At 45.5% G+C, this 26,622-nt stretch overlaps 1 protein-coding gene, 1 long non-coding RNA gene and 1 pseudogene across 3 annotated transcripts; 1 reads left to right on the forward strand and 2 right to left on the reverse strand.

The window, feature by feature from the left end:
• Window positions 1-24,990, forward strand: LOC132525131 (uncharacterized). Of its 2 annotated transcripts, none has more exons than XR_009542187.1 (4): window positions 1-47; window positions 21,657-21,773; window positions 23,470-23,912; window positions 24,016-24,990. It is a non-coding gene; the product is annotated as an uncharacterized LOC132525131 (long non-coding RNA). The 2 variants fall into 2 exon arrangements; XR_009542186.1 differs by lacking the exon at window positions 1-47 and adding an exon at window positions 16,530-16,637.
• On the reverse strand, window positions 1,558-5,833 carry LOC132525129 (protein Tob1-like; the record flags this gene model as incomplete). Its single annotated transcript, XM_060157654.1, is given in 3 exon segments — window positions 1,558-2,432; window positions 2,661-3,000; window positions 5,817-5,833. Coding segments are annotated over 3 exon segments (987 nt in total), but the record flags the coding sequence as incomplete, so codon positions are not given.
• LOC132525130 (protein BEX1-like) lies at window positions 21,843-22,214 on the reverse strand (annotated as a pseudogene).
• Window positions 24,991-26,622: the final 1,632 nt, after the last annotated feature.

Raw genomic sequence — 26,622 nt, forward strand, 5'->3', positions numbered from 1 at the left:
GAAGGGGAGAGGCAGTACCTGTGGAGTGTGGAGTTCCGGAGTTGGAGGTAAGCCCTGGGTGAGGGTGTGTGGGTGGGGTTTTGCCCAGCGGTTGGAGGGAGTCTCAGAAGGGGTCTCCGAGTGTAGAGGTGGGGCCCTGGGTGGGTGTGTAGGGGCGGGGCTCGGGCTCTGCACTGTAGGAGGGAGGCTCCCAGGGCAGAGGATTAGACCCAGGAGCCCAAGAGGCTCCCCGTGCCTGAGTGGACAGGGAAAGCACTGCCATGTTCCCTTCCTGTCCTCTGCGCCACCCCCCTTGGTCTCCCCCAGGGTCTCCCCTGTCACCGCTGGACCCCTAACCGTGGGTGGGTCCCCCTGGGTGCAGAAACTCCTCCCCTCCCCCAGCCGCCCTTCAGGGGTGCTGGTCCCGTCCTGCCTCCACTTCTCCTCCCCCCTCACTCCCCCCCACACCCCACGTCCTACCCAGTCGCTGGGGGTTCTCCCGTCCCCTTAGGTGTCCGTGGTCCCCTACCGGTGCCTGGTAGGTGCCCTAGTTGTGCGGAGACGTGAATTCTGCGTCCTCCTAGTCCGCCATCTTGACTCCACCCCCTATACTCATTCTTTTTTTTTAATTTTAAAGAATTTTAATACATACTTAATATGAACTATTTCAGTCCCTCTTAACATGTAAGACCCTGACTCAAAGTACTTTTATACCGTTATTTTCAAGTATTGCACAATATAGGTACAAAATTAATATTTATGATTACATTTTCTTTCACAATATATAGCAAAAATCTTTAAACCTTTAACAGAAAATACATTTTTTCAAAAAGCAAATAAATATTCGTACATTTTAATTCCACCACTAAAGGAATATCCTGTACACAATTTAGAATAGTTGATGTCTTTAAAATGGGTATTTTACAATTTCAGTAAAAAAAAAAATACAACATGAAGGTGCTGCTGTCACAGATCCCTGTAGTAAAAAGATATAAATGCAGGGGCTTCCCTGGTGGCGCAGTGGTTGAGAATCCACCTGCCGGTGCAGGGGACACGGGTTCGTGCCCCGATCTGGGAAGATCCCACATGCCGCGGAGCGGCTGGGCCCATGAGCCATGGCCGCTGAGCCTGTGCGTCCGGACCCTGTGCTCCGCAACGGGAGAGGCCGCAACAGTGAGAGGCCCGCGTACCGCAAAAAAAAAAAAAAAAAAAAAGATATAAATGCAATACCATGTCGTAGAAACAATATATATATAACCTTTGATATTTTACAAACTTTGTACTAAATTAAATTATACAATTAGAAGAGACCAATAAACCCACTTATTAGTGCTAATTTGTTTTTTTTTGCGGTACACGGGCCTCTCACTGTTGTGGCCTCTCCCGTTGCAGAGCACAGGCTCCGGACGCGCAGGCTCAGCGGCCATGGCTCACGGGCCCAGCCGCTTCGCAGCACGCGGGATCCTCCCGGACCGGGGCACAAACCCCTGTCCCCTGCATCGGCCTGCGGACTCTCAACCACTGCGCCACCAGGGAAACCCAGTGCCAATATTTTATAAAAGAAAAAAATCAGCCATGTCCTTGCTATATCTTAAATACTATAAGAGGCCATATCTGAGAGTATACTTTAAAATATACAGTCAGTATAAAATAACTTTGTGCTTGGTTCGCAATGAAAAATGATGCATGTTTTATTTTTGTAACCAAGCTTGAATGTATCCTTACTATAAGCTTAAAAAAAAAAATCTCAAGGAGGTTATATAAAAAAAAAATCCCCCTTGGGCCTGAGCATTTTAACTTGTACGATACAGCTTTTCTTTTTTTTAGTTAGCCATAACAGGCTGGAATGGCTGGTTAGAATACTGCATGTTATTTAAGCTAAAATTCAAGCCATCTACAAAAGACTTCTCGTGGAGGCCTCCATAGGCCACAAACACATCAAAGGCATTACTCTCCTGGAGAGGACTGAGGTTAAGGGCGCTGTCACCTGGGAACATTCCACTGGTACTACTACCTTGAGCCTTTATATTAGGAAAAATAAATTCCTTGGCGTTAGGAGAAAGAGCTGAGGTTTTCTGCTGTTGCTGCGGCTGCGGTGGTGGTGACGGCGGTGGCTGGGATGGCTGTTGCTGTGGCCGTGGCTTCTGCTGGCTACCCAGGCCCAGCCCATGCCGAGAGTGCACTGAGGAGGAGATGGCTTTCTGCTTCAAGAGGTCATTCACGTTCAAGCCGAGCTTGATAGGGGAAGTACGTGCAACCTTGTTGCTTCGGCCACTGTTCTTCATTTTGGTAGAGCCGAACTTGGTGGCAGCAAAAGTGGCAGTGGTGAAGTTTAAAGGCTGAGTGGACCGGGGCATGAAGGGAGGGCTTACAGCAGCAGAGGGACCAAAGGGAGGAGATGGAGAGCTGGACGCTGATGAGGCTGGGTCACTTGTGGGCATAAAAACCGGGGCCTGGGCTTCCCTGGTGGCGCAGCGGTTGAGAGGCCGCTTGCCGATGCAGGAGACACGGGTTCGTGCCCCGGTCCGGGAAGATCCCACATGCCGCGGAGCGGCTGGGCCCGTGAGCCATGGCCGCTGAGCCTGCGCGTCCGGAGCCTGTGCTCCGCAACGGGAGAGGCCACAACAGTGAGAGGCCCGCGTACCGCAAAAACAACAACAACAACAACAAAAAACCGGGGCCTCTGGGTTAAAGCTGTTTTTGAGCTCCTTTTCCAAGTCACATCCATTTTCATTATTATCATCCACATAAAACACCTTCACTGGTCCCTTTTCACCAGTTTGGTAGGAAACCTCAAATGGGTCGATCCAAACACTGGGATCCTACGGCAGATCGCCACGAACACCATCAGTGCCCAAACCACTCTCTTTGGAGGCTTGTTCAATCACTGGGTCCACTTTCTCCCCTGCGTGTATACATCTAAACCCTGATCCTTCGTATGGCTTTTCAGTATACCAGTGCCCTTCATATTTCTTCTTAAGAAATCTTCCAAGCTCTTCACTAAAACTGTTGACACGTCTCCTGGGAGGGGGCTGCTTCCACCACAGATCCGGCAGCTGGGCACGGGCACGGGAGGGTAGGCGGCGGTGAGCCGGCCGGGCCGAGGGCACGCCGGCGCCGCCAGGCGGCGCTCGCCGCTCCTGGCTTGGGGTGGCGAGGACGGGGTCAGGGGAGCGCGCTCACTTCTCCGCACAGCCCGGTGCCCGGCCCAGCGTCCGCGTAGAGCGCCCACTCCGCGCCGCGCCGGGGCTTTCCTCCTTCTCCCCTACACTCATTCTTTAAAGACTAAACTTCTGGCCTCTGAGGAGGGGGAGGAAGGGGCTTTTTGTCTGACTGTGGGATCAGAGAAGCGATGTAGCTGTTTAACTCGGTATATAATGTTCAACCAACAACAATTGCTTGGGTTACGGATTGGGTTCAAAGGCCCCCAACAAAACCTGACCAAGTGGTTTAGCAAGGTAAGTGTTGATTTTTAAAAAGAATAACACGAAATCTAGTGTGAGTGATCCAGGCTGGTGCAGCGGCGGTGCACCCCATTTTCTGCCGTTCTCAGCATGTGACTTTCCTGTTTCTGGCATCCTTCTGGGCACTTTGATCACTGCTGGGCAGGAGGAATGGGGAAGGGCAAAGGGAAAAGCTCATGCCTACTAGGTTTGTCCCCTTAACTCAAGAAAGCATCCTTAGAAGTCCCCAAGTGGACTTTTCATTGGCCAGAAATGGGTCCCACGGCTGCCCCTAGGGGCAAGAGTCTCAGGGTGGAGTTTTGTTTGTTTGTTTGTTTTCAGATGGCCTTTATTTCATTCAAAAAAGAGTTTTTATTTTTAACAGGGCACCCTGTATCCCTGAATAAAACCAAGTTCTCTGGGAAGGAAAGAAGGGTGACAGGATACTAGGTAGACAACCTGAAGCTACTGTCACCCCTGTCTCCCCACCTTTGGTAATTCCTGCGCTCCAAGTACGGAGCTTCTCAGGGCTTCACCTGAGTAAACTGATTCACCTCTAGGTAGATTGTAACTTCCTTTCATCTGCCGTTTGCTTTCCATCTTCCAAAGTGACCTCTTTTACCTGCCAGGGCCTTCTCTCCATTTCTCCCTGTCCTTGTGGCTAATACACTTTTTAACATCGTCTGTTATCATTTTAGTAGGATTTGGAAGGGAGGGATGACCAATTTGTGTGACTGATAACACCATTTGAAATCAGAGGTTGCCTAGAGCTCCAAGGAGGTGATTCTAAACACAGTGGCTCTTGGTTTTCTAGGAGGAGAGGAAGTGGGAGGGCTCCCAGGGGCAGAGTGAGGAGGTGGGACCAGAGCAGGAGGAAGTGGGCGGGGCAGGGTGGGGCGAGTTAGCCGGACAGAGGAAGGGATTGAAGGAGAGGGAGGGAAGGAGGAAGAGAAGAAGAAACGGAAGGAACAACTAACATTTCCTGAAGGTTCACGAGGAGGAGCCACCAGCGCACTGCTTTACAACCTTCATCTCTTCTAACCTCAGCCACTCTGCGGACAACCCAACTCCCCCCTGGTCTTTGGCCATAGTGGCCAGAGTGTGTCTGTTTCATCCTCTTGTCTATGGCTTTAGGTCCTCCCAGGGTCACTGGGTAGCAACTCCCCAGCTCCACCACTCTCAGCCACGTGGAGAAAAGGCTTTCCCACAGGTCCCACTGGGGCAGAGTGGGAATCGGTGAGCTCCCTCCAGCCCTTCTAGGGTGTGCAGAAGTCTTGGGGGGGACTTCCCTAGTGGTCCAGTGGCTAAGACTCTGTGCTCCCAATGCAGGGAGCCTGGGTTCGATCCCTGCTCCGGGAACTAGGTCCCGCATGCCACAACTAAAGATCCTGCATGCCGCAATGAAGATTCCACACGCAGCAATGAGATCCTGTGTGCCACAGCTGAGAACTGGCGCAGCCAACAGAAACAAAACAAAACACAAAAACGTCTTGGGGCTTGCTGCCCCCCCCTCCCCCCAGGACCTTCATACAAGAAATGGGACTCAGACCTCTCTATTCTGAGACTCCCGAACTCATTTAGGAGTTCGAGTACCCCTGACTCCAGGAGATGAATTTGTTGAGAAACAGGTCATGAGGCAGTTTTTAGGACCTCCACATAAACATGTCCTGTGATTGTTCTTAGAAGATCTTAGATCTAGCTTGCTCCTCTTCCCTGCTGACCAGAGGATTTTTAATCAGGATGGGAAATGTGTGAGTGCAGATAGATTCTGCCTGTGGTTGGATTCGTAGAGATAGTTTTTCTTTATATCTGGACTGTGGTTTTTAAACTCAAAAGCCTAAAATGTGAGGTCTGCAAGTCTCATTGGTAGTGCAGTCATGCTATAAAGAGAAATACGGGAGAGGGAGAGAAGGCACATACATTTATTCCACGCTGTACAGTTAAAAAAAAAAGATATAGAAGAATTTAAAGTGAAAAGTAATAGTCTTCTGTCCCCCTGCCCCCTCCACTTCTCCAGTCCCTGGCATTACTGCCAGGAGGCAACCCTTTAAAATTTTTCTTTATTTTACTTTATTTTTATTGAAGTGTAGTTGATTCAAAATATTATGCTAGTTTCAGATGCACAGCAAAGTGATTCCATTATATATAATACATATATATGTAAATTCTTCTTCAGATTCTTTTCCATTATAGGTTATTACAAGATATTGGATATAGTTTCCTGTGCTATGCAGTAGGACCTTGTTGTTTATCTAATTTATATCTGTTTTGTGTCTGTTAATCCCATACTCCTAATTTATCCCTCTCTCCCCTTCCCCCTTTGGTAACCATAAATCTGTTCTCCATGTCAGTGAGCCTGTTTCTGTTTTGTAAATAAGTTCACTTGTATTGTACTTTGGATTCCACATGTAAGTGATATCATATAATATTTGCCTTTTCTGACTTAGTTCACTTAGTATGATGATCTCTAGGTCCATCCAAGTTGCTGCAAATGGCATTATTTCATTCTTTTTTTTTTTTTTTTTTTTTTTGCAGTACGCGGGCCTCTCACTGTTGTGGCCTCTCCGGTCGCGGAGCACAGGCTCCGGACGCGCAGGCTCAGCGGCCATGGCTCACAGGCCCAGCCGCTCCGTGGCATGTGGGATCTTCCCGGACCGGGGCACTAACCCGTGTCCTCTGCATCGGCAGGCGGACTCTCAACCACTGTGCCACCAGGGAAGCCCTATTTCATTCTTTTTTAATGGTTGAGTAATATTCCATTCTATATGTATATATCACATTTTCTTTATCCATTGCTCTGTTGATGGACATTTAGGTTGCTTCCATGTCTTGGCTATTGTAAACAGTGCTGCAGTGAACATTGCGGGTATGTGTGTATCCTTTCGGACCATGTTTTTCTCTGGGTATATGCCCAGGAGTGGGATTGCAGGATCATACAATAGGTAACTCTATTTTTAGTTTTCTAAGGCACTTCCATACTGTTCTCCACAGTGGCTATACCAATTTACATTCCCACCAACAGTGTAGGAGGCTTCCCTTTTCTCCACACTCTCTCCAGCATTTATTGTTTGTAGATTTTTTGATGATGGCCATTCTGACTGGTGTGAGGTGATATCGTATTATAGTTTTGATTTACATTTCTCTAATAATTAACGATGTTGAACATCTTTTCATGTGCCCCTTGCTATCTGTATGTCTTTGGAGAAATGTCTATTTAGGTCTTCTGCCCATTTTTGGATTGGGTTGTTTGTTTCTATGATATTAAGCTGCATGAGCTGTTTGTAAATTTTGGAGATTAATCCCTTGTCAGTCTCATCGTTTGCAAATATTTTCTCCCATTCTGTGGGTTGTCTTTTTGGTTTGTTTATGGTTTCCTTTGCTGTGCAAAAGCTTTTGAGTTTAATTATGTCCAATTTGTTTATTTTTGTTTTTATTTCCATTACTCTGGGAGACGGATCGAAAAAGATATTGCTGCAATTTATGTCAGAGAGTGTTCTGCCTATGTTTTCCTCTAAGAGTTTTATAGTGTCCAGTCTTACATTTAGGTCTTTAATCCGTTTTGAAGTTATTTTTGTGTATGGTATTAAAGAGTGTTCTAATTTCATTTTTTTACATGTAGCTGTCCAGTTTTCCCAGCACCATTTATTGAAGAGACTGTCTTCCCTCCATTGTATAGTCTTGCCTCCTTTGTCATAGGTTAAGTGCTTTGACTATAGATTGACTCTGAAAGTTGGAGATCAGTAACTCGTGTTTGCATTACTGTCCTTCCATCTCCAAGTCTTGGGCTCTCTCTGTCCTAAATGATTCAGCACCTCCTTCCATTCTAATACTGTAACTCAGATATTTTTGGAAAGAACTAAGATGTAAATCATAAATAAAATCCTGTTTGTTCTATTAATGTATTACTAACCCTATGCTTTAAATTTGTCAATATCAATATCTTTTTATCTATCATCTTCTCATCCTAGACTGTAGTTCTCCAGGGGCAGCGATTGTGTCCGGCACCCCCTCCCTCTTTGTCGCAGGCTTTTTGCCAAGCAGTTTATTAATAACGTTTGTGCCGTGGCTGATAAAGGAGGGTGAGGAACATGGTGATAGCAGGGTTTGAATCTCAGCCCTTTTCTAATGGGATAAATGAGACCCTCCTTTGGCTGGGAATTTACAGCCTAGGCTGAAAGGACTTCTTTCAGAGAGGCATCATTTCTTACTGCCCTTCCCAGGGGTAGATGAAATTAAGCAGGTGTCCTCCAGGCCAGCTTCTGCCATCCACTCCAGTCCAGAGGTACAGGACGCGGTTACAGCTCTCTGGCCACAATCCGGCACTGTTCCCTTAAGGATCCCCTGGTAGAGGACTTGCGATTATAATGTTGGCCACTGGTGGGAGCTTTCTCCACCCGCAGCCACTCTGATACAGATAAGATCATGCTCTGTGTAGAGTTCTGTAACTTCCTCTTCTCACTCAGTAATGCATCTTGGACCCCATTCTGTGTCAGTGAGTGTATAGCAAGTGGTGGTTGTTTAGATTGTTACAACTCTTGGCAATTGTAAACATAATTGAGCTGATTGTTATGGTCCCTACATTGCTTGGATTGAAGCTGCTTATAACCCACTCTTCGCCTGCCTGTAGGAGAGAGGTTGTCCCCTTCTCACGAGGAGAACTGGCTGTGAAACTGGGCAATGGATTATGGGGTATGTGAAGCTATGCACCCCTCCTTGGCTCCCTCAGCACCTGGCTGCTTGCAGGCTACTCATCTCTGCTCCTTTCCTGTCCCAGAGGGTATTCTGGGGTATAATTGTCTGCACTTCTTATAACACTCTGGAATGTAGGTAAGGGTGTTATCATTCCCATTCCCCCCCATGTGTACATAACTGCTCTGCTTCTGCTTCCGTGATATCTTTCTTTGTTTTTTTGCTTGTTTTATTTTTTCTTTTCTTTCTCTCTTTAAATTTTTTAAATTATTTTTTGTTGTCGTTTTCTTTCTCTTTTTTTCTTTTTTGCTACTGTCATGTCTTTAAGCTCACTGGGGCAGGCCAGGGGATGTTGCCAGTAGATGGTAGCTGTTCACCTGAGCTTGGGTAAGTTCATTTTGGCCTAGAATTCAGCTTTATGGAGCTGAGCTTTCGAGAGCTATTTTACTCCCATGTATATTTTTCACTTGATTCAGAACTCGGAGGGGGAGATGTGATCATTCAACACTCTCACAAACAACAGTGTGGGCTCTGGAGACAGGATCCAGTCTCAAATCCCAGTCCTTTCATTTCCTAGTTTTGTGACCTTTGGCAAGTTACCTTCTCTGAGCCTCAATTTATTCATCTGGAACTTGGGGATCGTGATAACTAGCCACCTTTAGAGCTGCTTAAATAGTGGGTATAATGAACTTAATACATTTCTTGACACATTAAATGCTCAATAAATGTTAATTATTTTGACCTACGCTCTGAAACAGTTCAAATGGCATAGAAATTATCTGATCCTTGCAGGTTAATGAAAATTATTTAGTAAATCCATCTGGTCTGGGGGCTTTTTGTGAGTTAGATCAGGGGTCAGGAAGTCATGGCCCATGGGTCAAATCTGACCCTACACCTGTTTTTGCATGGCCTGAAAGCTAAGAATAGATTTTACATTTTTTAAATGATTGAAAAAAATCAAAGGAGGAATAATATTATTCATTTATTTATCTTGGAAAACTTTTTTTATTGAAGTATATCTGACATATAACATTGTGTAAATTTAAGGTGTACAACAGGTTAATTTGATACATTTATATGTTGTAATATCGCCCGTGTAGCAATAATTAGCATGTCTGTCATGTCATATAATTATCATTTCTTTTTAGTGGTTGGAATGGTTAAGTTCTAGTCTCTTAGCAGGTCTGATGATTATAATATAATATTGTTGTCTGTATTCATTATACTGTGCATTAGATCTCTAGGACTTATTTACTACCTGTTGCAAGTTTGTGTCCTTAAACAACATCTGTCTTACGCCCCCACCCCCCATCCCCTGGTAGCCACCATTTTACTTTCTGTTTCTACACGTTTGGCTTTTTTAGATTTAGCATATGAGGATATCATACATATTTATTTTTCTCTGTCCAACTTATCTCACTTAGCATAATGTCTCAAGCTCCATTCATGTTGTCACAAATGGCAGGATGTCCTTTCTCATGACCGAATAATATTCCATCGTATATAAATACATACCATATCTTCTTCATCCATTCGTCCACTGATGGGCACTTAAGTTGTTTCCATATCTTGGCTCTTGTGAATAATGCTGCAATGAACCATGGGAGTGCAGATATTTCCAAAAGAAGAATAATACATTGTGACACTTGGAGATTATGTGAAAATCAAATTTCAGTGTCCTTAAATAAAGATTTATTGGGAGATGACCATGCTCATTTGTTACAGACTGTTTTCATGTTACAATGGCCGAGTTGAGTAGTTGCAGCAGAGACCTGTGTGTCCCATCAAGCCTAGAATATTTACTACCTGGCCCCTTACGGAAAAAGTTTGCTGACCCTGAGGCAGATGACTGACACCTTTTAATTTCTTCTATGCTTATTATCCTGTTCAGAAATATAGTAAGAGTAAGAGAGGAGGATTTTCTCCTTTGCCATGTTGAGCAAGCAGTGCTGCTGATGGCATAGCCAATGAGCGATGGTATGTAGATAGCAAATATCTCAATGAGATTGTCATTAGATTCCCAGTAATGGAGAGCAGGAAAATCTTAAAATGAAGCCTGAGTTTTCCATTCCTGTGCATTACAAGGTCAAGGGCCCACATTGAAATCCCGTAGTGTGTGTCTGCTTAGGGCAATCCTGGCAACCTTACTTGTTTCTTCTGAGCTGGACTATTGCCCTTCCTCTGCTCAAATAAATCCAAACCATTCTCTTCCAGGAGCCACTTCAGAATATGTCCTTGCCATTGATCAATGGAAAGAAATGATGTATGTGAGAGTATTGTGTGAAATGTGGACTAGAATAAAATGTTGACGATTGTTATTTTACACAAATGCGATTGTCTGGGTTTGTCTGGTTTGCTTGATCAACCCTGGCATAGCCTTTCCTGCTGCTTGCTGAAGTCCTATTTCTGGTTATCCTGGGTTTCATCTCTGCTGCTGATGTCGGGTTCTGTCCTTTGGGTGGAGAAGAGGATGCCTGCAGACCCAGAGCTGCTGTTTATAATCAACATTACTGTTGTTTTATTTTTGTTAACAGAGCTCATCCTCTTTGTCTGATGGAACTCAGCTACCTTCCATCAATGTACAATGACCAAGGACATCGTGATGCCTTTGGGAAAGGGTTGATAGGGGGATGCAACAGCAACTAGGGTGTCAACGACAAAGTCCCAGGTTCCCATCCTCCTATATCCAGGCTAGCTGCCAAGCCTCCGGGTAGATGTCTAAGTGTCCCAGACAAAGCATCCTGTATTTCCATTTTGGTTTTGGATTCTGTTATCGCTGCTCCAGGCAATTCTGTTAATCATTTCCTTTGTCAAGTTTACCCAGGGTTGGGCAGATCCCATGAGCAGATTCCCTTAAACTCACACGCCCCTGACTTGTAAGCCAGAACCATCAACTTTCAGTGGGAACTGTGAGGGCTGGAGATGCCTCAAACCAGAGGACACTCTCCGTAGCTGTATGGACACTCTCCATAGCTGTATGGTCCAGTGGGAGTTTAACACTGGCCTATATTATGCTTGGGCAATGAGGCTTTGTGCCCAAATTCATGATTTTATATTATCCCGATGTCCGTCATTGTGGGGGGACCCAGAAGTTATAGTAACAATCTCTAAAGGCAACGCCTTGATAAAGTCCAGAGAATTTGCCAACGATGTTCTCTCCTTCTGCCCCATTCCATCACCCACTCACTCCTCCACGCACTCCATTCCAGCCACTGCCACAGTCGACCACTGGAACTCTTCTCTCCAAGGTCGACAGTGTCTACTCAACCACTAAGTTTAAAAGACAGTTTTTCATTCTTACCTTGCATTTCATATCTGTCCTCAAAACCCCCTCTTCCTTACCTCCTGTGATCTTGCACCCAGGAGGATTAGAACACCATCTCCAGGTGCTGCAGGGTCAGTGTTAGGTGTGACCCTCACTCTGGAATTCTGGTGTGTCTGAAGCAACCTCCACATTAGTCAACGGAAGGAGTAATGCTCAGTAGGAACCCCACCGCCAGATCCTGTAGGAAGGAAGGCAGAGGAGCTGAAGCCATTGTGATGTGGCCTTGGTTAGTTAGCCAGATTACAACCTGAACTCACACCTGCATGAGAATCCCTGTCCTCTCTCTCAGCAGACATGTTCACTTCCTGTTTCAGAGGAGACAGAAGCCACAGGCTGGATTCCAAGCGGTCACGTCTAATGAGCCCTTTTCATGCCCTATCTTGCTTGACTCTGCAGATAGTACTTCACCCCTCCTTTCCACTGTGACCCCTCTTGTGTCTCTGCCCTTATTTATTTATTTAAAGAAGATGTTGTGGGTAGGAGTTTACTAATTAATTAATTTATTTTTGCTGTGTTGTGTCTTCGTTTCTGTGCAAGGGCTTTCTCTAGTTGTGGCGAGCGGGGGCCACTCTTCATCGCGGTGCGCGGGCCTCTCACTATCGCGGCCTCTCTTGTTGTGGAGCACAGGCTCCAGACGCGCAGGCTCAGTAGTTGTGGCTCACGGGCCCAGCTGCTCCGCGCCATGTGGAATCCTCCCAGACCAGGGCTCGAACCCGTGTCCCCTGCATTAGCAGGCAGATTCTCAACCACTGCGCCACCAGGGAAGCCCTCTGCCCTTATTTTATAAGTCTCCTTGGTGGTTTCCCTTCCTTCTGTTTGTCTAGACTTTTCTGACAGTCAGTTCTCTTCTCTCTTCATGAGCTTGGTAATTTAAACCACACTCATGGCTTCACCTACAATTTTTATGATCACTAAAGCCCTGTCTCCAGCCCAGGGCTCTCTTGATAGCGCCACATCTGCTTGTTGGATGTTCACGGGCCTATTCTGGGTGCTTCCAGCTTGACAGATGGAACTCTGGTTCCTTCTTCCAGGCATCTTGTAGCACTCTGCCCCAGGCCCGACGTTTGTGCAGACACACGGCACTACCTGCAGCTCCCAGACACGTCATTCTCACCACTCCCTAGCGGCAATTATGCTGCTGCGTGTTTCCTCCACCTGGAACCCCCTTCTCTTCCTTACTCCCCATCCCCCAGTCTTCTCAAGATTAAGTTCAGAAGTCATTCCATCCAGGGTCGCCTTCCTTGAATCCCTTTGCTGTTACCCTGTGTGCACACCGGTGTGGAACTCATTACACAGGATTCTAACTGTGGGCTTCTCTTCTTCTTTCCTTGCTGGCTTGTGAGCTCTCTGGGGACAGACTCCCAACGAGAGCACAGCCCCACTCTCTTGCCATTCTGCTGTTGACTGAAGGAAAAACGCACAACATAAGAGCTGTGAGTTTGGGTTTTATTTGGGGACCTTATGAGGACACTAGCCTCTCAGGAGCTCTGAGAGAACCCCTCTGAAGAGGTGGGGGAGAAGCCAGTATACATATATGATTTGGGGCTGTGGAATACGTGCAGGCAAGCATACATCTCGGTAAGAGATTACGCGTGGTCACACGGATCAGATATCTCAGTTAATGGTTTGGTATTTGTGTGTGTGTGTGTATGGGAAGATGCAGGAATCTGGGTTCATTAAAATTCTTCCCGAGATGTCTCCGTCTAAGGAGACTGCTTCTCCAAAGCACAGAGTATCCTGTTATTGTTCTAATTTCCTCAGTGACTTAATCCTTGTAGGACTGGGTGGTGAGCAACACCCTTTGTTCCTCTTTGTTTACATTGCTCTGTGTGAGGGAGAAGCTTTTTTATTTTATTTTTTATTTTTTTGCGGTACACGGGCCTCTCACTGTTGTGGCCTCTCCCGTTGCGGAGCACAGGCTCCGGACGCGCAGGCTCAGCGGCCATGGCTCACGGGCCCAGCTGCTCCGCGGCATGTGGGATCTTCCCGGACCGGGGCACGAACCCGGGTCCCCTGCACCGGCAGGCGGACCCCCAACCACTGCACCACCAGGGAAGCCCGAGAAGCTTTTTTAAAATCACAAATTATCCACTGATGTTAAAGTATATTTGAGAGTTCTGGCCAGAGGTTTGCTGTCTTGCTTGTGCAATCAAATCACTCGGGAGCTTTTAAAAAAATACAGATTCTCCATGCTCCCCTTTCTGGAGATTTTGACTCAATAGATCTGAGGTAAATCCCAGACACTTGGACTATTTAAACTCCACTAGTGACTCTGTGGGGCAGCAGGACCGGGAACCACCGAGAAGGTCCTTTACTAACGAGGGACACATTTATGAATTGCGTTATCAGTGAGCACATTGGCAGGGTTTGGTAAGTCCCAACCAGGGGGCAGCAGTAGTGCTCCCCTCAATCCCACAGGATGCTGGGGAGGTCCTGCGGCCAGCTCCCCCTCCGTCCCCAGGGAGCGGCGGGCACAGTAATGAGAACCATGGAGACCTGGGTTCATATTGTTTGCAGTCTCAGATCGTATGACAGTTACTCTCTTTATGTAAGTTAATCCAGTTTTCTCATTTGTAAAAGATGGCTAATAAAAGTGCCACACCATAGGTTTTATATGATGAATAAATTGTGTGTGTTTGTGTGTAAAATTTACCAGTCTGACACAAACTTAACTCTCAATAAAAGCTGACTACTATTTTCTTGTCCTTTTTGTCAAAAGATGTGTCATAGGCCCTTCCTAGTTTAGAGCACTGACGAAAGCCACATAATCACCAATTTTCAGAACTAGAAGGAAACCTAGATTCACTTCCTCTCTGAACTAGATGGAGAAGCAAGCACAGCTCATGGTTTCTGAGTCTGTAGACCCATGGACCCAAGGATGCAGTCACATCTCTCTTACAGCACTTGGAGCTGTGAGGATTCTGCTGAACAGAGCTTGCGCTGGTGCAAGTATATTCCGTTACGAGGACGGGTATCTCTCAAAGAGGACTGTGTCCACATATTTTTATTACTCCAAAAGCTTTTCCCACCGGCTCAGGGTTTTTTCAGCTCATAGCTTATCCTTTCTCATGTCTGCCTTCCTCCTTGCCTAGCTGGCTCTCTATTTCAGTTCAGCCTTCCCATCCTTGGGGAATTGGTCCCTCACTCCCAATGACTTGGTCAGTGTTCTCTTTTATGGCTGGGCTGGTACCATGAGCATCTTTGGCAGCAATGACGAGGTTGTGGTTTACAAAAGTAAACTCAGTTAATGGATGCGAGCCCCGTTGGACTTTAGCTCCATAATTGCAGGGGCAATATCTGGTTTTCTCTTCCTTGCTTAGAACAGTGCCTGGCCCAGAGAAGAGGAACAGCAGACATTCTTTGCCGGAAACATACAGTTGTCACCTTCCGTACATGCTCTTGGATTGCAAACATATCTGCAGCTAATAACAATGGTGGTAATAGAAAGAGTAGCAACATTTGATTGCTAACTATGGCCAGACACTGTAGAAACACAATTTATTATATTTAATCCTTGCTACAAATGTATAAGCTATAAACTATTACAATTTCCATTGTATAGTTGAGGCAGCCGAGTGTAGAAAGCAAGAAACTTGCTCAAAATTGTACATTTTCAAAGCCAGAAAGTCCACCTCCAGCACTGATGATCTGTGCATTGTAAAGAAAGTGGTACTTTCAGGTTGGATGTCTAGTAGCGGTGACATGTCAGATGGACTGGAGGTGGATGCAAGTTAATTTCCATCTCAGTTGCCCCTTGCACCTCAGTTTCTGATCAAATAAATTTTTCTGGTCGAAGACTCCTCACTGTAGTTCCTTCATCTGTCTCTCTTTAATTCTTTTTTCCTTCTTCTGTTTTTTAGACAAGATTATATATTAACAACAGCAAACACCGGCATGGATGTAAGCACCAGAAATTCTCATTCAGCGGGAATGCAAAACAGTACAGCCACCTTCAAAGGCGCTTTGTTAGTCTCTTAAAAACGAAACATACTCTCACCATATAAGCCAGCAATTAGGCTCTCTGCTATTTACCCCAAAGAGTTGACAGCCTATGTCCACATGAAAACCACACAAGGATGTTTGTACCTGCTTTATTCATAGTTGCCCAACTTGGAAGCAATCTAGATTTTTAACTAAGTGAGTGGATAAATAAACCACGGCACATCAGACAACGGACTGTTATTCAGTACTAAAAAGAAACGAGCTATCAAACCTTGAAAAGACACGGAGGAATCTAAATGCATATCACTAAGCGAAAGAAGCCCATCTGGAAAAGGATGCATGCTGTATGATCCCCACTATATGATATCCTGTAAAAGGTAAAACTGTGGAGACAGTAAAAAGATCAGTGGTTTCCACAGGTTAAGAAGGAGGAAGAGAAGGCTTCCCTGGTGGCGCAGTGGTTGAGAGTCCGCCTGCCGATGCAGGGGACACGGGTTCGTGCCCCGGTCCGGGAAGATCCCACATGCCGCGGAGCAGCTGGGCCCGTGAGCCATGGCCGCTGAGCCTGCGCGTCCGGGGTCTGTGCTCCGCAACGGGAGAGGCCACAACAGTGAGAGGCCCGCGTACCGCAAAAAAAAGAAAGAATAAAGGAGGAAGAGATGAGTACACATGGCACAGGTGATTTTCAGGGCAGTGAGACTATTACACATGGTACCATAATGAGGATAATTAGTATTATACATCTGCCAAGCTCATACTGCCTGCTGCCTTTTTGCTGAGTAGTATTCCATTATATAGATATACACCAGATGCACTTATTGTTGATGCATTACTTGATTTACTTTATATACGTTCTTTTGGAGACTTCTTCTCACAAAGACACAGGCCAGACATTTCAATACATGGAAGAAAAATTCCAACAGACACGCAGAGCCTTTAACATGAAATTATACCCATATATACCACTGGCCCCAAAGCTGTGGCAAGGCCATACATACATAAAGTCAGGGACGATGTAGGGACTAAAGAAACTACAATAAGCAGATCTTTTGTGGATGCGAACCCTCCCATGTCAAGAAGAACATGTAGGCTGCATTTGAAAGATTGGAGGAGCACTGCATTAATGAAACTGTCATGGGCTCCTGATTTCCAGGCAGTGTTCCAGAGGTGTCCCTTACCATGCAGAAGACACTTGAATGTCAAGGACTCTCCCTCCATCCGAAGTCCTTTTCTGCAAGAGTCAAGACTGCCAGACCAAGGTGAGGCACTGTTCCAATACGTCTGTTCTACCTAGGGAACGGATGTTACCGAAAGCAATTCCGAGGGAGAGCTGCCTTGTAGCAGTGAAGCCAGGTGTTAACAACTCTTCCTGCCCCTCCCACAGTAAGGTGAGCTGGCGTGTCCTTGAGATACACGTTCTCATTGTAGGGCAGTCCCACAGGTGCAGGAGACCCCTGAGGACAGCAAGTCACAACCCCTTCACTGGTCCCTTCCTGAATAGGGGAGTTTGAGTCCTCTGCGAACACAAGTGCCACTTATGATAATGGAAATAGCAGATTTTTGCCATCTTTCCCCTTGAGAAGAAAGGAGTAACCCTATGGTGTCCATGACAGGTTGAATGAAAATGAAGGTTTTTTAAACTTATTTATTTATTTGTTTTGGCTGTGTTGGGTCTTCGTTGCTGTGTGCGGGCTTTCTCTAGTTGTGGTGAGCAGGAGCTACTCTTTGTTGTGGTACGTGGGATCCTCATTGCAGGAGAAGCAGTTGGCTCAGCAGTTGTGGTAGGCGGGCCCTAGAGCATATGGGCTCAGTAGTTGTGGTTCGTGGGCTCTAGAGCTCAGGCTCAGTAGTTGTGGAGCATGGGCTTAGTTGCTCCACGGCATATGGGGTCTTCCTGGACCAGAGATTGAACCCGTGTCCCCTGCATTGGCAGGCGGATTCTTAACCACTTCGCCAGAGGGAAGTCCCAATCTCAGACTCTCTTGCCAGCTGCCTTCTCATTAGCTTCTCTAACGGAAGGCATTGATGAAGATAGGAAGGTGGGAAGAGGGCAGAAGTCACGTGCTGCGGTATTGTTTAAGGGAGAAAAGCTTTCTAGAATCCAGTTTAGAATTTGTCTATCTGTGGCAGACCACTAATTGGGGACCTGTTGCCTTCCCATGATCAATAGAGAGAGAGGCAGAGAAACCAATCAATAAAATAAAGAATTTGAGGTGTGGCCCTGACTTGCCAGCCCTGGGCTATATGGACTATGTCAGCTTGAAAGAACCAATTCATCTTAAGTCCCAGTAAATGGAGATACACTTTCTTCTTTCCATGAGAGTCCGTATTGTGCTCATCTGGTGTATTGAAACTTTTTAACGGGAATCTGGACCTCTCATAAAGGTGTTTTGGTCCATGTATCATTGTTTTTTCTGTTTTTTTAAAAATATTTATTTATTTATTTATCTTTGGCTGTATTGGGTCTTCGTTGCTGTGCGCGCGCTTTCTCTATTTGCAGCGAGCGGGGGCTACTCTTCGTTGCAGTGGCTTCTCTTGTGGAGCACGGGCTCTAGGCGTGCAGGCTTCAGTAGTTATGGCACGTGGGCTCAGTAATTGTGGGTCTCGCGGCTCTAGAGCGCAGACTCAGTAGTTGTGGTGCACGGGCTTAGTTGCTCCGCGGCATGTGGGATCTTCCCGGACCAGGGATCGCACCCGTATCCCCTGCATTGGAAGGCAGATTCTTAACCACTGTGCCACCAGGGAAGCCCCATGTATCATTGTTAAATCAGTCTTTCTGCGGGGGAATAAAGGCTGGGACTTCCGCCACCTTGCTGATTTCACTCTGGGGATATCCTAGTTCCTCTCTAATTTCCAGTAGCTACCACAGAGAGCATATAAAAGCTGCTGTATTTTTTACACATTGTTGATACATCTAGCCTTACAAAGTATCTCATCTTACTATCTTAATACTACTTGTTGTATTTCAAGAGCCTGTCTCATGTTTCCTGGCAAAACAATCATGCTCTCTGCAAATGAATGTGTTTTCTCTCTTCTTTGGAAATATTTAGGATTGGTCCATTTTATTATTTTTGTTGCTACTTAGGGGGGTTGACACAAAGCAAGGTTGACTGACTGCATGTCACAGGCATATTTTTGTTTATCCTGGATTTTAATGGAAATGTCATTAGCATCCATTATTTTATTTTATTTTAATTTTTTAATGATTTTCTTTGTTTTGGCCGTGCCACACGGCTTGTGGGATCTTAGTTCCCCAAACAGGGATGGAACCCAGGCTCTCGGCAGTGACATCAGCAAGTCCTAACCACTGGACCGCCAGGGAATTCCTGCATCCGTTATTTTAGAACTGCACTTGCTCTTGGCATTGTAAATTATTTTTTTGTACCTAAATAGTTTCTTCTATACTTATTTTACTTTAAATTTTTATTAAGAATGGTCATTGAGTTTCATTAAATAACCTTCATCTAGTCATATAATAGGGAGATTTCTCTTTTTCAGTTGTTGAGATGATGATATTGGTAACGTGTATGATATTGAACTGCACCCTTGGTTTTGGAATCCCCTGTGTATGTTTCACATTTTAATCCAAGGCCACCTCTGGCCTATATTTAATGATTTCAGAGGAGACCTTTTTTTTTTTTTTTTGCGGTACGCGGGCCTCTCACTGTTGTGGCCTCTCCCGTTGCGGAGCACAGGCTCCGGACGCGCAGGCTCAGCGGCCATGGCTCACGGGCCCAGCCCGCGGCAAGTGGGATCCTCCCGGACCGGGGCACGAACCCGTGTCCCCTGCATCGGCAGACGGACTCTCAACCACTGCGCCACCAGGGAAGCCCAGAGGAGAACTTTTATATACACACACACACACACATTGACATAATACTGTGGTTCTCAAAGCATGGTCCATGGGCCACTGTGGAACTCTGAGATTCTTACAAGGGGTCCTGGGAGATCAAACTCTTTTAATAATGATACTAAGTTATTATTTTTCAGGTCACTCTCATTCTCTTACAATTGTTCTTTGGAGTTTTCCAGAGGCTATGTGATATGTGACACAGCAACAGAATTAATGCAGAAGAAAATATATTTCAGCAGTTTTCTATCAGTCATATGTTAAAGAGACTTGCAAAATTCTAAACATTGGTAATCCCAATGCAACGCAATTTTTTTTGTCCTTTTGGAAAATATAAACTTTTTAATAAAGATATGCTATATATTAAAATATATGAATTTATTATTCTTATGATTAAATAAAAAATAAATATTTTATAAATGTCTCCATTTTAAACTCTGTGTAAATGTAGATAATTTATAAGCCACTTAAACAGAAGCTCTTTTTTGTGGTCCTTAATCGTTTTTACGGTTATAATGGATTCCCTTTTCTGAGAACAATTGCCATAATATAACCACAGACATGTAAGTACATTTTATATATGTATCATTTGAATAATACTAAGTACCCTACTTATTATTTTCACTCCTAGCTATCAATACTCATAAAAACAAGGAAGGTTGAGGGACCTCCCTAGTGGTCCAATGGTAAAGAATCTACCTTTCAAGATCCCACATGCCTCAGGGCAACTAAGCCCCTGCACCACAACTACTGAGCTCACGCCTCAACTGGAGAGCCTGCGTGCTGCAAACTACTGGGCCCAAGTGCTCTGGAACTCATGCGCCACAACTAGAGAAGAGAAAACCTGCACTCTGCAACTAGAGAGAAGCCTGCGCGCCACAACAAAGAGCCTGCATGCCTCAGTGAAGATCCCGTGTGCTGCAACTAAGACCTGACACAGCCAAAAAAAAACAATAATAATAGTAATTTTAAAAGAAACCAACAAGGACGGTTGAGAAGAAGTGGAAGTTGACAAAAGGATGATCAAGGAAGATCTCACTGAGAAGGAGACATTTGAGTAGAGACCAAGGAAACAAGAGAAATTGAAATGAGATTAAAACAGGATTAGTGTGCACTGCATATTCCTATATGTGTTCAAAGGCAAATAATAATAAATTTTAAAATAGTATTCAGTTGTTAGATTGTGTATATTTGGCAAATACACTGCTCAGAGACAGGACTAAGTGGGCAATTAATAGATATTTTTTAAGATTTTTTTTTTTGGATGTGGACCAGTTTTTAAAGTCTTTGTTGCATTTGTTACCATATTGCTTCTGTTTTATGTTTTGTTTTGTTTTTCTTGCTGCGAGGCACGTGGGATCTTAGCTCCCTGACCAGGGATGGAACCCGTGCCCCCCGCATTGGAAGGTGAAGTCTAAACCACTGGACCACCAGGGAAGTCCCAATAGATCTGAATCCAATAATTCTTTCAGTCTCTGATATTCTTTCTTTACCTCCAAAACACATATATATCTTCATCCTTCTACTTATTTATTTTTTTTTGCGGTACGTGGGCCTCTCACTGTCGTGGCCTCTCCTGTTGCGGAGCACAGGCTCCGGAGGCGCAGGCTCAGCGGCCATGGCTCACGGGCCCAGCTGCTCCGCGGCATGTAGGGTCTTCCCAGACCGGGGCACGAACCCGTGTCCCCTGCAACGGCAGGCGGACTCCCAACCACTGCGCCACCAGGGAAGCCCCCTTCTACTTATTTTTATATTATCTCAGTGGTTTCTCTAAAAATGGTTATTACTGTTACATATGAGTCCAAGTTGGGGGACTGGAGCTGGGGGTGCTCCTCAGAACACAGTGGATGCTGACAGTGGGCGGTGGGAGTATTTGCACTGGGTGTGGGCGTAAAGAGATGCAGTGCCTGTGCAGCATTTGAAAGTGATGAGTGAAAGTGAAGCTTCCCCGGAACCTACTTTTCTAAATAACATCAGTGATAAAGTTCACCTCCCTGAAGAGATATCAGTATAAGTTTTAATACTCGTTCTACCTTCCATTGCCCTGGAACAGACCACTCCCAGAGCCCTGTCCTCGATACTCCCCTGACTCCATGCGGTCAGTCAGGCACCCAGGCTGTCCTGATGAAGGCCTCAAGCATCTCTTAGGGCCTCAGGACTCTACTGGATCTTGGCGTTAGGTGGCAGATGAGGGAATAGGGAAGGGGCTTTCTGAGACAGGTCTGGAGGTGATGTTTCCCATGACTCCCCCATTCCATTGACCTGAACTCAGGGACATGGCCACACCCCAGGGAAACAAAGCCAGCTGTGTGTCCTGGCGGCAGAGGAAAATGGCTTGGTAAATAGTTCTCTAGTATCTGTTTGTTTTGCTTTTTTAAACTGCTTTATTGACTTCACAATATATAACGAACATCTCTCCATGCAACAGGTAAAACTCTCCTGCTGATAGAAACTTACAGATTGGGTCAGAAACACAACATTCAATTAGAAGTTGGCAATAGGAGACCCACAAGAAACAAGTAACACCAAAAGGTTTACGACAAAGGTACGTCACAAACATTTAAGTTTAGGAAAATATGTGTCTCCCTACTAACTTCAGGGAAGACATCAGGATTCAAGGCATAAGGCAAAAATCATGATGGTCCTGGTGAGGGGGGTCAGGGCTAACTGCCCGCAGACTATGACTCACTGCTTTTCCCTCAGCTGCCTCACCTCCTCCCCAATCCTTTCCATATTCTCTTCTCTCATCCTTAGCTGTGGCTCTCTAAGACTCTGAGTCATGTCCCATCTACACTGCAGGATGGGCTGCCTAATGCAGAACCGCCTACGATTTCCTCTAGGTACACACTATTCACCAGCCTCCAAAGGGCCACGGGCTCTCCTTTATCAGCATCTCGCCCCTTTTCATCCTTGTTTTCATTCTCCTGGTTGGCATGTTCCATGTTGAGAGTGTTACTGCCTGTTCCTCTCTGGACGCCATTGCTCCTGGGCCTGTCCTCGCTGCCTCCTGCTTCTCCCGATTCTTGCTGCCCGTGCGCCACCGCCACACTTCAACTCGCAGGCCGTTTTCTGTGGCCAAACGCCATGCCGCGCGGGGGCGCATGGGGGCTGCCGTCTCTGCCCCGGGACCCCTGGGGAGGGGTCCACAGGCCGTGTCCGCTCGCCCACGCCATCTCTGGGGACCCCCCCCTCCGGGTCCCTTACCTATTCTCCCTGCACCTCCTACTCTTGGGGGCCGACCCCGGCCCGCACTCCCTCAGGGCCACCAGGAGCACGGAGCGAGAAGTGAGCGAACGACGGCCGGGCTGATATCTGTTTTTAATATCCTTACTGTCTAGAGCATAAACTATTTTGTAAATTGTTGATCTTGGTAGGCAAACCTATATTTCATTTCTTTTCCTTAAATTCTTTTTTTTAAAATAATTTTTTAAAATTTATTTTTATGTATTTTAGTTTTTGGCCCTGTTGCACAGCATGTGGGATCTTAGTTCCCCGACCAGGGATGGAACCTGTGCCCCCTGCATTGGAAGCGTGAAGTCTTAACCACTGGGCCGCCAGGGAGGTCCCAATATTTCATTTCTAATCCTGTCACCCTCAGCAAGATCTATAAACAAAACACATTTTTTCAACAGCTTTATTGAGATATAACTCACATATCATAGAATGCATGCATTTAAAGGGTACACTTCAGTGGTTTTCAATATATTCAGGGTTGTGCAGTCATCCCCACAATCCACTGTAGAACATTTTTCATCACCCCCCAGAAGAACCCCCCAGACAGCAGACATTCCCCATTCCCAATAACTCCCTCAGTCTCAGGCAATAAGTAATCTACTTTCTGTCTGCATTCTCTTTTAATGTTGCTGATGAAAAGTCTGTTGTGAATTCTAGTTATTTTGTGGGAAAAGTTTAGATTTTTCTTTTCAACTTTGATTTTCTGAAAGTTCACGGAAACTAGGCTTTATTCAGACATCAGTCTTTTTCACTCATCTATCTTAGCCCTCACTGAACCCTTTTAGTCAGAAACTGACGAAACACGTTTATTTTACTACCATCCCCAGGCAGTTGCCATCCTGTTCTTTTTTTTTTTTAACTGAAATATAGTTGATTTACAATATTGTGTTAGTTTCAGGTGTACAGCAAAGTGATTCAGTGATATATACATATTGTTTTTTAAGATTATTTTCCATTCTGTTCATGTATTTTGTGAGAAGTGTTTTAACTCGAGTGTTTACTTCCAGGAGACGCAATATTTGCTTTAGTCTAAGACACGTGTTAGAAGTACAGCTAGAACGATGCATTTCTGCCTGGACAGATGTTACTATCCTGTCTCCAGCTCCAGGTAATAAGAGTCCTACAGAGTGTACTTAGAAGGAAAACTACGAGCAATATTTCCATGAGGTCTTTTTCTCCATCCGCATTTCGCCAAAAACTTCTAACACGACACTGAGGATTCTAGCCTCCTCCCTGGTCTGTGATTCCTGTTTCTTTCCACCCGAGTTTGTTACCAGTGCATTTTCCGCAGGGCGTGTAGCCCTCACGTACCTACCGTCTGCTCTCCGTTCCCTATGCCCTGAGTGCTGAAGCTACATATTAGGTAATGAGGACCCCAGGTTGAAGCCTTTTCCGCTCCACAGAGCGACAGCCCAGTGCTGGAGAAAGACACCTAAAATAAATACATTGGGTATGTATTTGACGATTCATTGATTTCTATTTTCTAGGAGCGTGGTGTTTTTTTACCGAGTGATTGGAGATTTTCCTATGATCATTCTCTTCTTGATTTTCAGTTTGATTCCACGATGGTCAGAGAACATACTTTGTACGATTTCACTTATTTTGCCTTTGTCAAGGTTAGTCGAATGACGTGTTGGCGTGGACATCCTTTGCTCCTGTCTCCAGTGTTCCTGCTACACTCCCATCCTCTGGACATCTGGTAGTTGCTGGCGCTGTTGGCACGGTCCACTCTCATTCTCCTGAACTCCGCATGGATTTCCAGGCACAAGTCCCTTGAACAGACACTCTTCGGCTATATCATTGGCCAGGTGGTGTGCCGGGCAAACACGTGACCATGGAGAATGGGTACCCTCACTCCACTGGGGCAGCTCTGTGATGTTCTGAGGCAGATGGAGGCCCAAGCTGTCCAGGTGCTGAGACTGGGGCTAGGAAGGGGCTTTCTGGGCCTGCCCTGTCTAGAGGCTGACATCAGGTTCTGCAGTCCTAGGAGGGTACCTCCTGGGAGCTGCCATTGCTCGGAATCCTGAGACCTCCTCCCTTCCAAGCCAGTGACTGGTCTGACTGGGAGATGGGACTTTCACTGACTACAGTCCCATTTGGCCTTCTGGCGCCGCAACGCAGGACCTTCTCTTGTGTTTCATTCCTGTCCGTGTTATACCTGACAGAGGAGTTGAACCTGGTGGGAGCTGAATTGTCCCGAGAAAGGGCCAGAGGTCTACCTGGTGGAGGGGATGCCCAGGAAGGAAGAGGGACCCTCGGAGGTGTGAGCAGAAGTGGCAATAACTTATCCCTGGTTACAAGATTGTGGGGACTGGTAAAAGTAAGGGGAGATAAGGTTTGATTTAAAAATCTCTTGCTTTGGGACTTCCCTGGTGGTCCAGTGGGTAAGACTCTGTGCCCCCAATGCAGAGTCGAATCTGGGGGCCCAGATTCGAGCCCTGGTCAGGGAACTAGATCCCGTGTGCATGTGGCAACTAAGAAGCCCACATGCCGCAACTAAGAAGTCCACATGCCGCAACAAAGACCCAGCACAGCCTAAATGAATAAATAAATATTTTTTAAAAATCTCTTGCTTTGCTTTATTCCGATGTAGTGCACACTTTTCCCGTGACCTTCCTGAGTTCGTAGGTCATTGTGTGAATGAGCGATGGACCATGTTGCCACTCGAGGGACACGACTAGGGAGATTCACACAATTGAAGGGGGCACCAAATATCTCAGGAAGTGGGATAAATAATATTTTTGTGAACTATTTTTAAAAGTCAAGATCAGTGCCATATATCAAATTTAAAAATCAAGACAGGATTCACCCTGGCTTTTGCCTGAGTCACCTGTCTCACTGGCTCTGTTCCCAGCCCTGCACACTTGGGGCAGAGACAGAGAGAGCTGAGAAAAGTGCCCGGGAGTGGCCAGCAGGGGTCAGAATGAAGATGAAGACTGTGGCGGATCAGGGAATTGGGGCGGGACTCAACCGCCAGAACCTGCCCTCTGGTTCCTGGGGAGAAGGGGGTGGGTGGGGAGGGGAGGAAAACCAGTTTCCAGACAAGGGATTAATTTTTTTTTTTGTTAACATCTTTACTGGAGTATAATTGCTTTACAATGGTGTGTTAGTTTCTGCTGTATCACAAAGTGAATCAGCTATACGTATACATTTATCCCCTCCCTCTTGCGTCTCCCTCCCTCCCACCCTCCCTATCCCACCCCTCTAGGTGGTCACAAAGCACCGAGCTGATCTCCCTGTGCTATGCGGCTGCTTCCCACTAGCTATCTCACCCATGAGTTCTTTAATGAATAATTGTGTGTGTGTGTGTGTGTGTGAGAGAGAGAGATATGAAGCTCTTTGAAGCCTCTATTTTAATCAGACAACAAAAAAGAACTTCAGGTTTGCAGATACTTTATTGAAATGAAAATGTATTTGAGGTTTCAACAATTGTCTTGCAGTGTGTAGATCAAAAGACAAGAAAGAAACACACACACACACACACACACACACACAAGGAAAGACAGCATGTGGTTTACACTCATCGCCAGTCGATGTCTTCTGAGTCAAAGATCTTACGGAAAGTTAAAACGGTTCACAGAAAATACTATTATATATAATTTCCTGGAAAACAAAAATAAACATCACTTAGATTTTCAACTCTTTCTTGTAAAGTAAAATCTTGCAGAATAAACATTTCTTATTGTTTTCCTGAATCTGTCCACACACATCTGTCATCCAAGAGAATTAGTGCTGGCAGTAAAATCAGAATGATCGCATCATTTATTTGATCATTCAGGAGACATTTATTAACGTCAAAGAAGTTCTGGTATTTCCAGATCTTTTCTCCACCAGGGATCCCTTGAGTAAGTTTTTTTCTGCACATTTCTTGTTCCTTGAAATAACTTATCCATAACTCTGCTGCATGTATTATCATTTTTCCACACAGAATGGTGAAAATTTCAGCTCCATGACATTTTTGAGTTCCTGTATGGCCTTACCGTCAGAAATATAGAAAGTAGCCTGCTGCCTTTTACCTTTGACTTTGGGGCCCACAAAATCTTGAGGCTGTGCACTAAGAATGATTTGTCTGAGCTACGTTTTTAAAGGAAAAAACCCCATCATCCTTAATTGTAAGGATTATTCAGTAAATTTTAGTAAATACATATAACATCTAATTT

Source organism: Lagenorhynchus albirostris, chromosome 9 (assembly GCF_949774975.1).
Source record: "Lagenorhynchus albirostris chromosome 9, mLagAlb1.1, whole genome shotgun sequence".
In the NCBI taxonomy this organism is placed as follows: Eukaryota; Metazoa; Chordata; class Mammalia; order Artiodactyla; family Delphinidae; genus Lagenorhynchus; species Lagenorhynchus albirostris.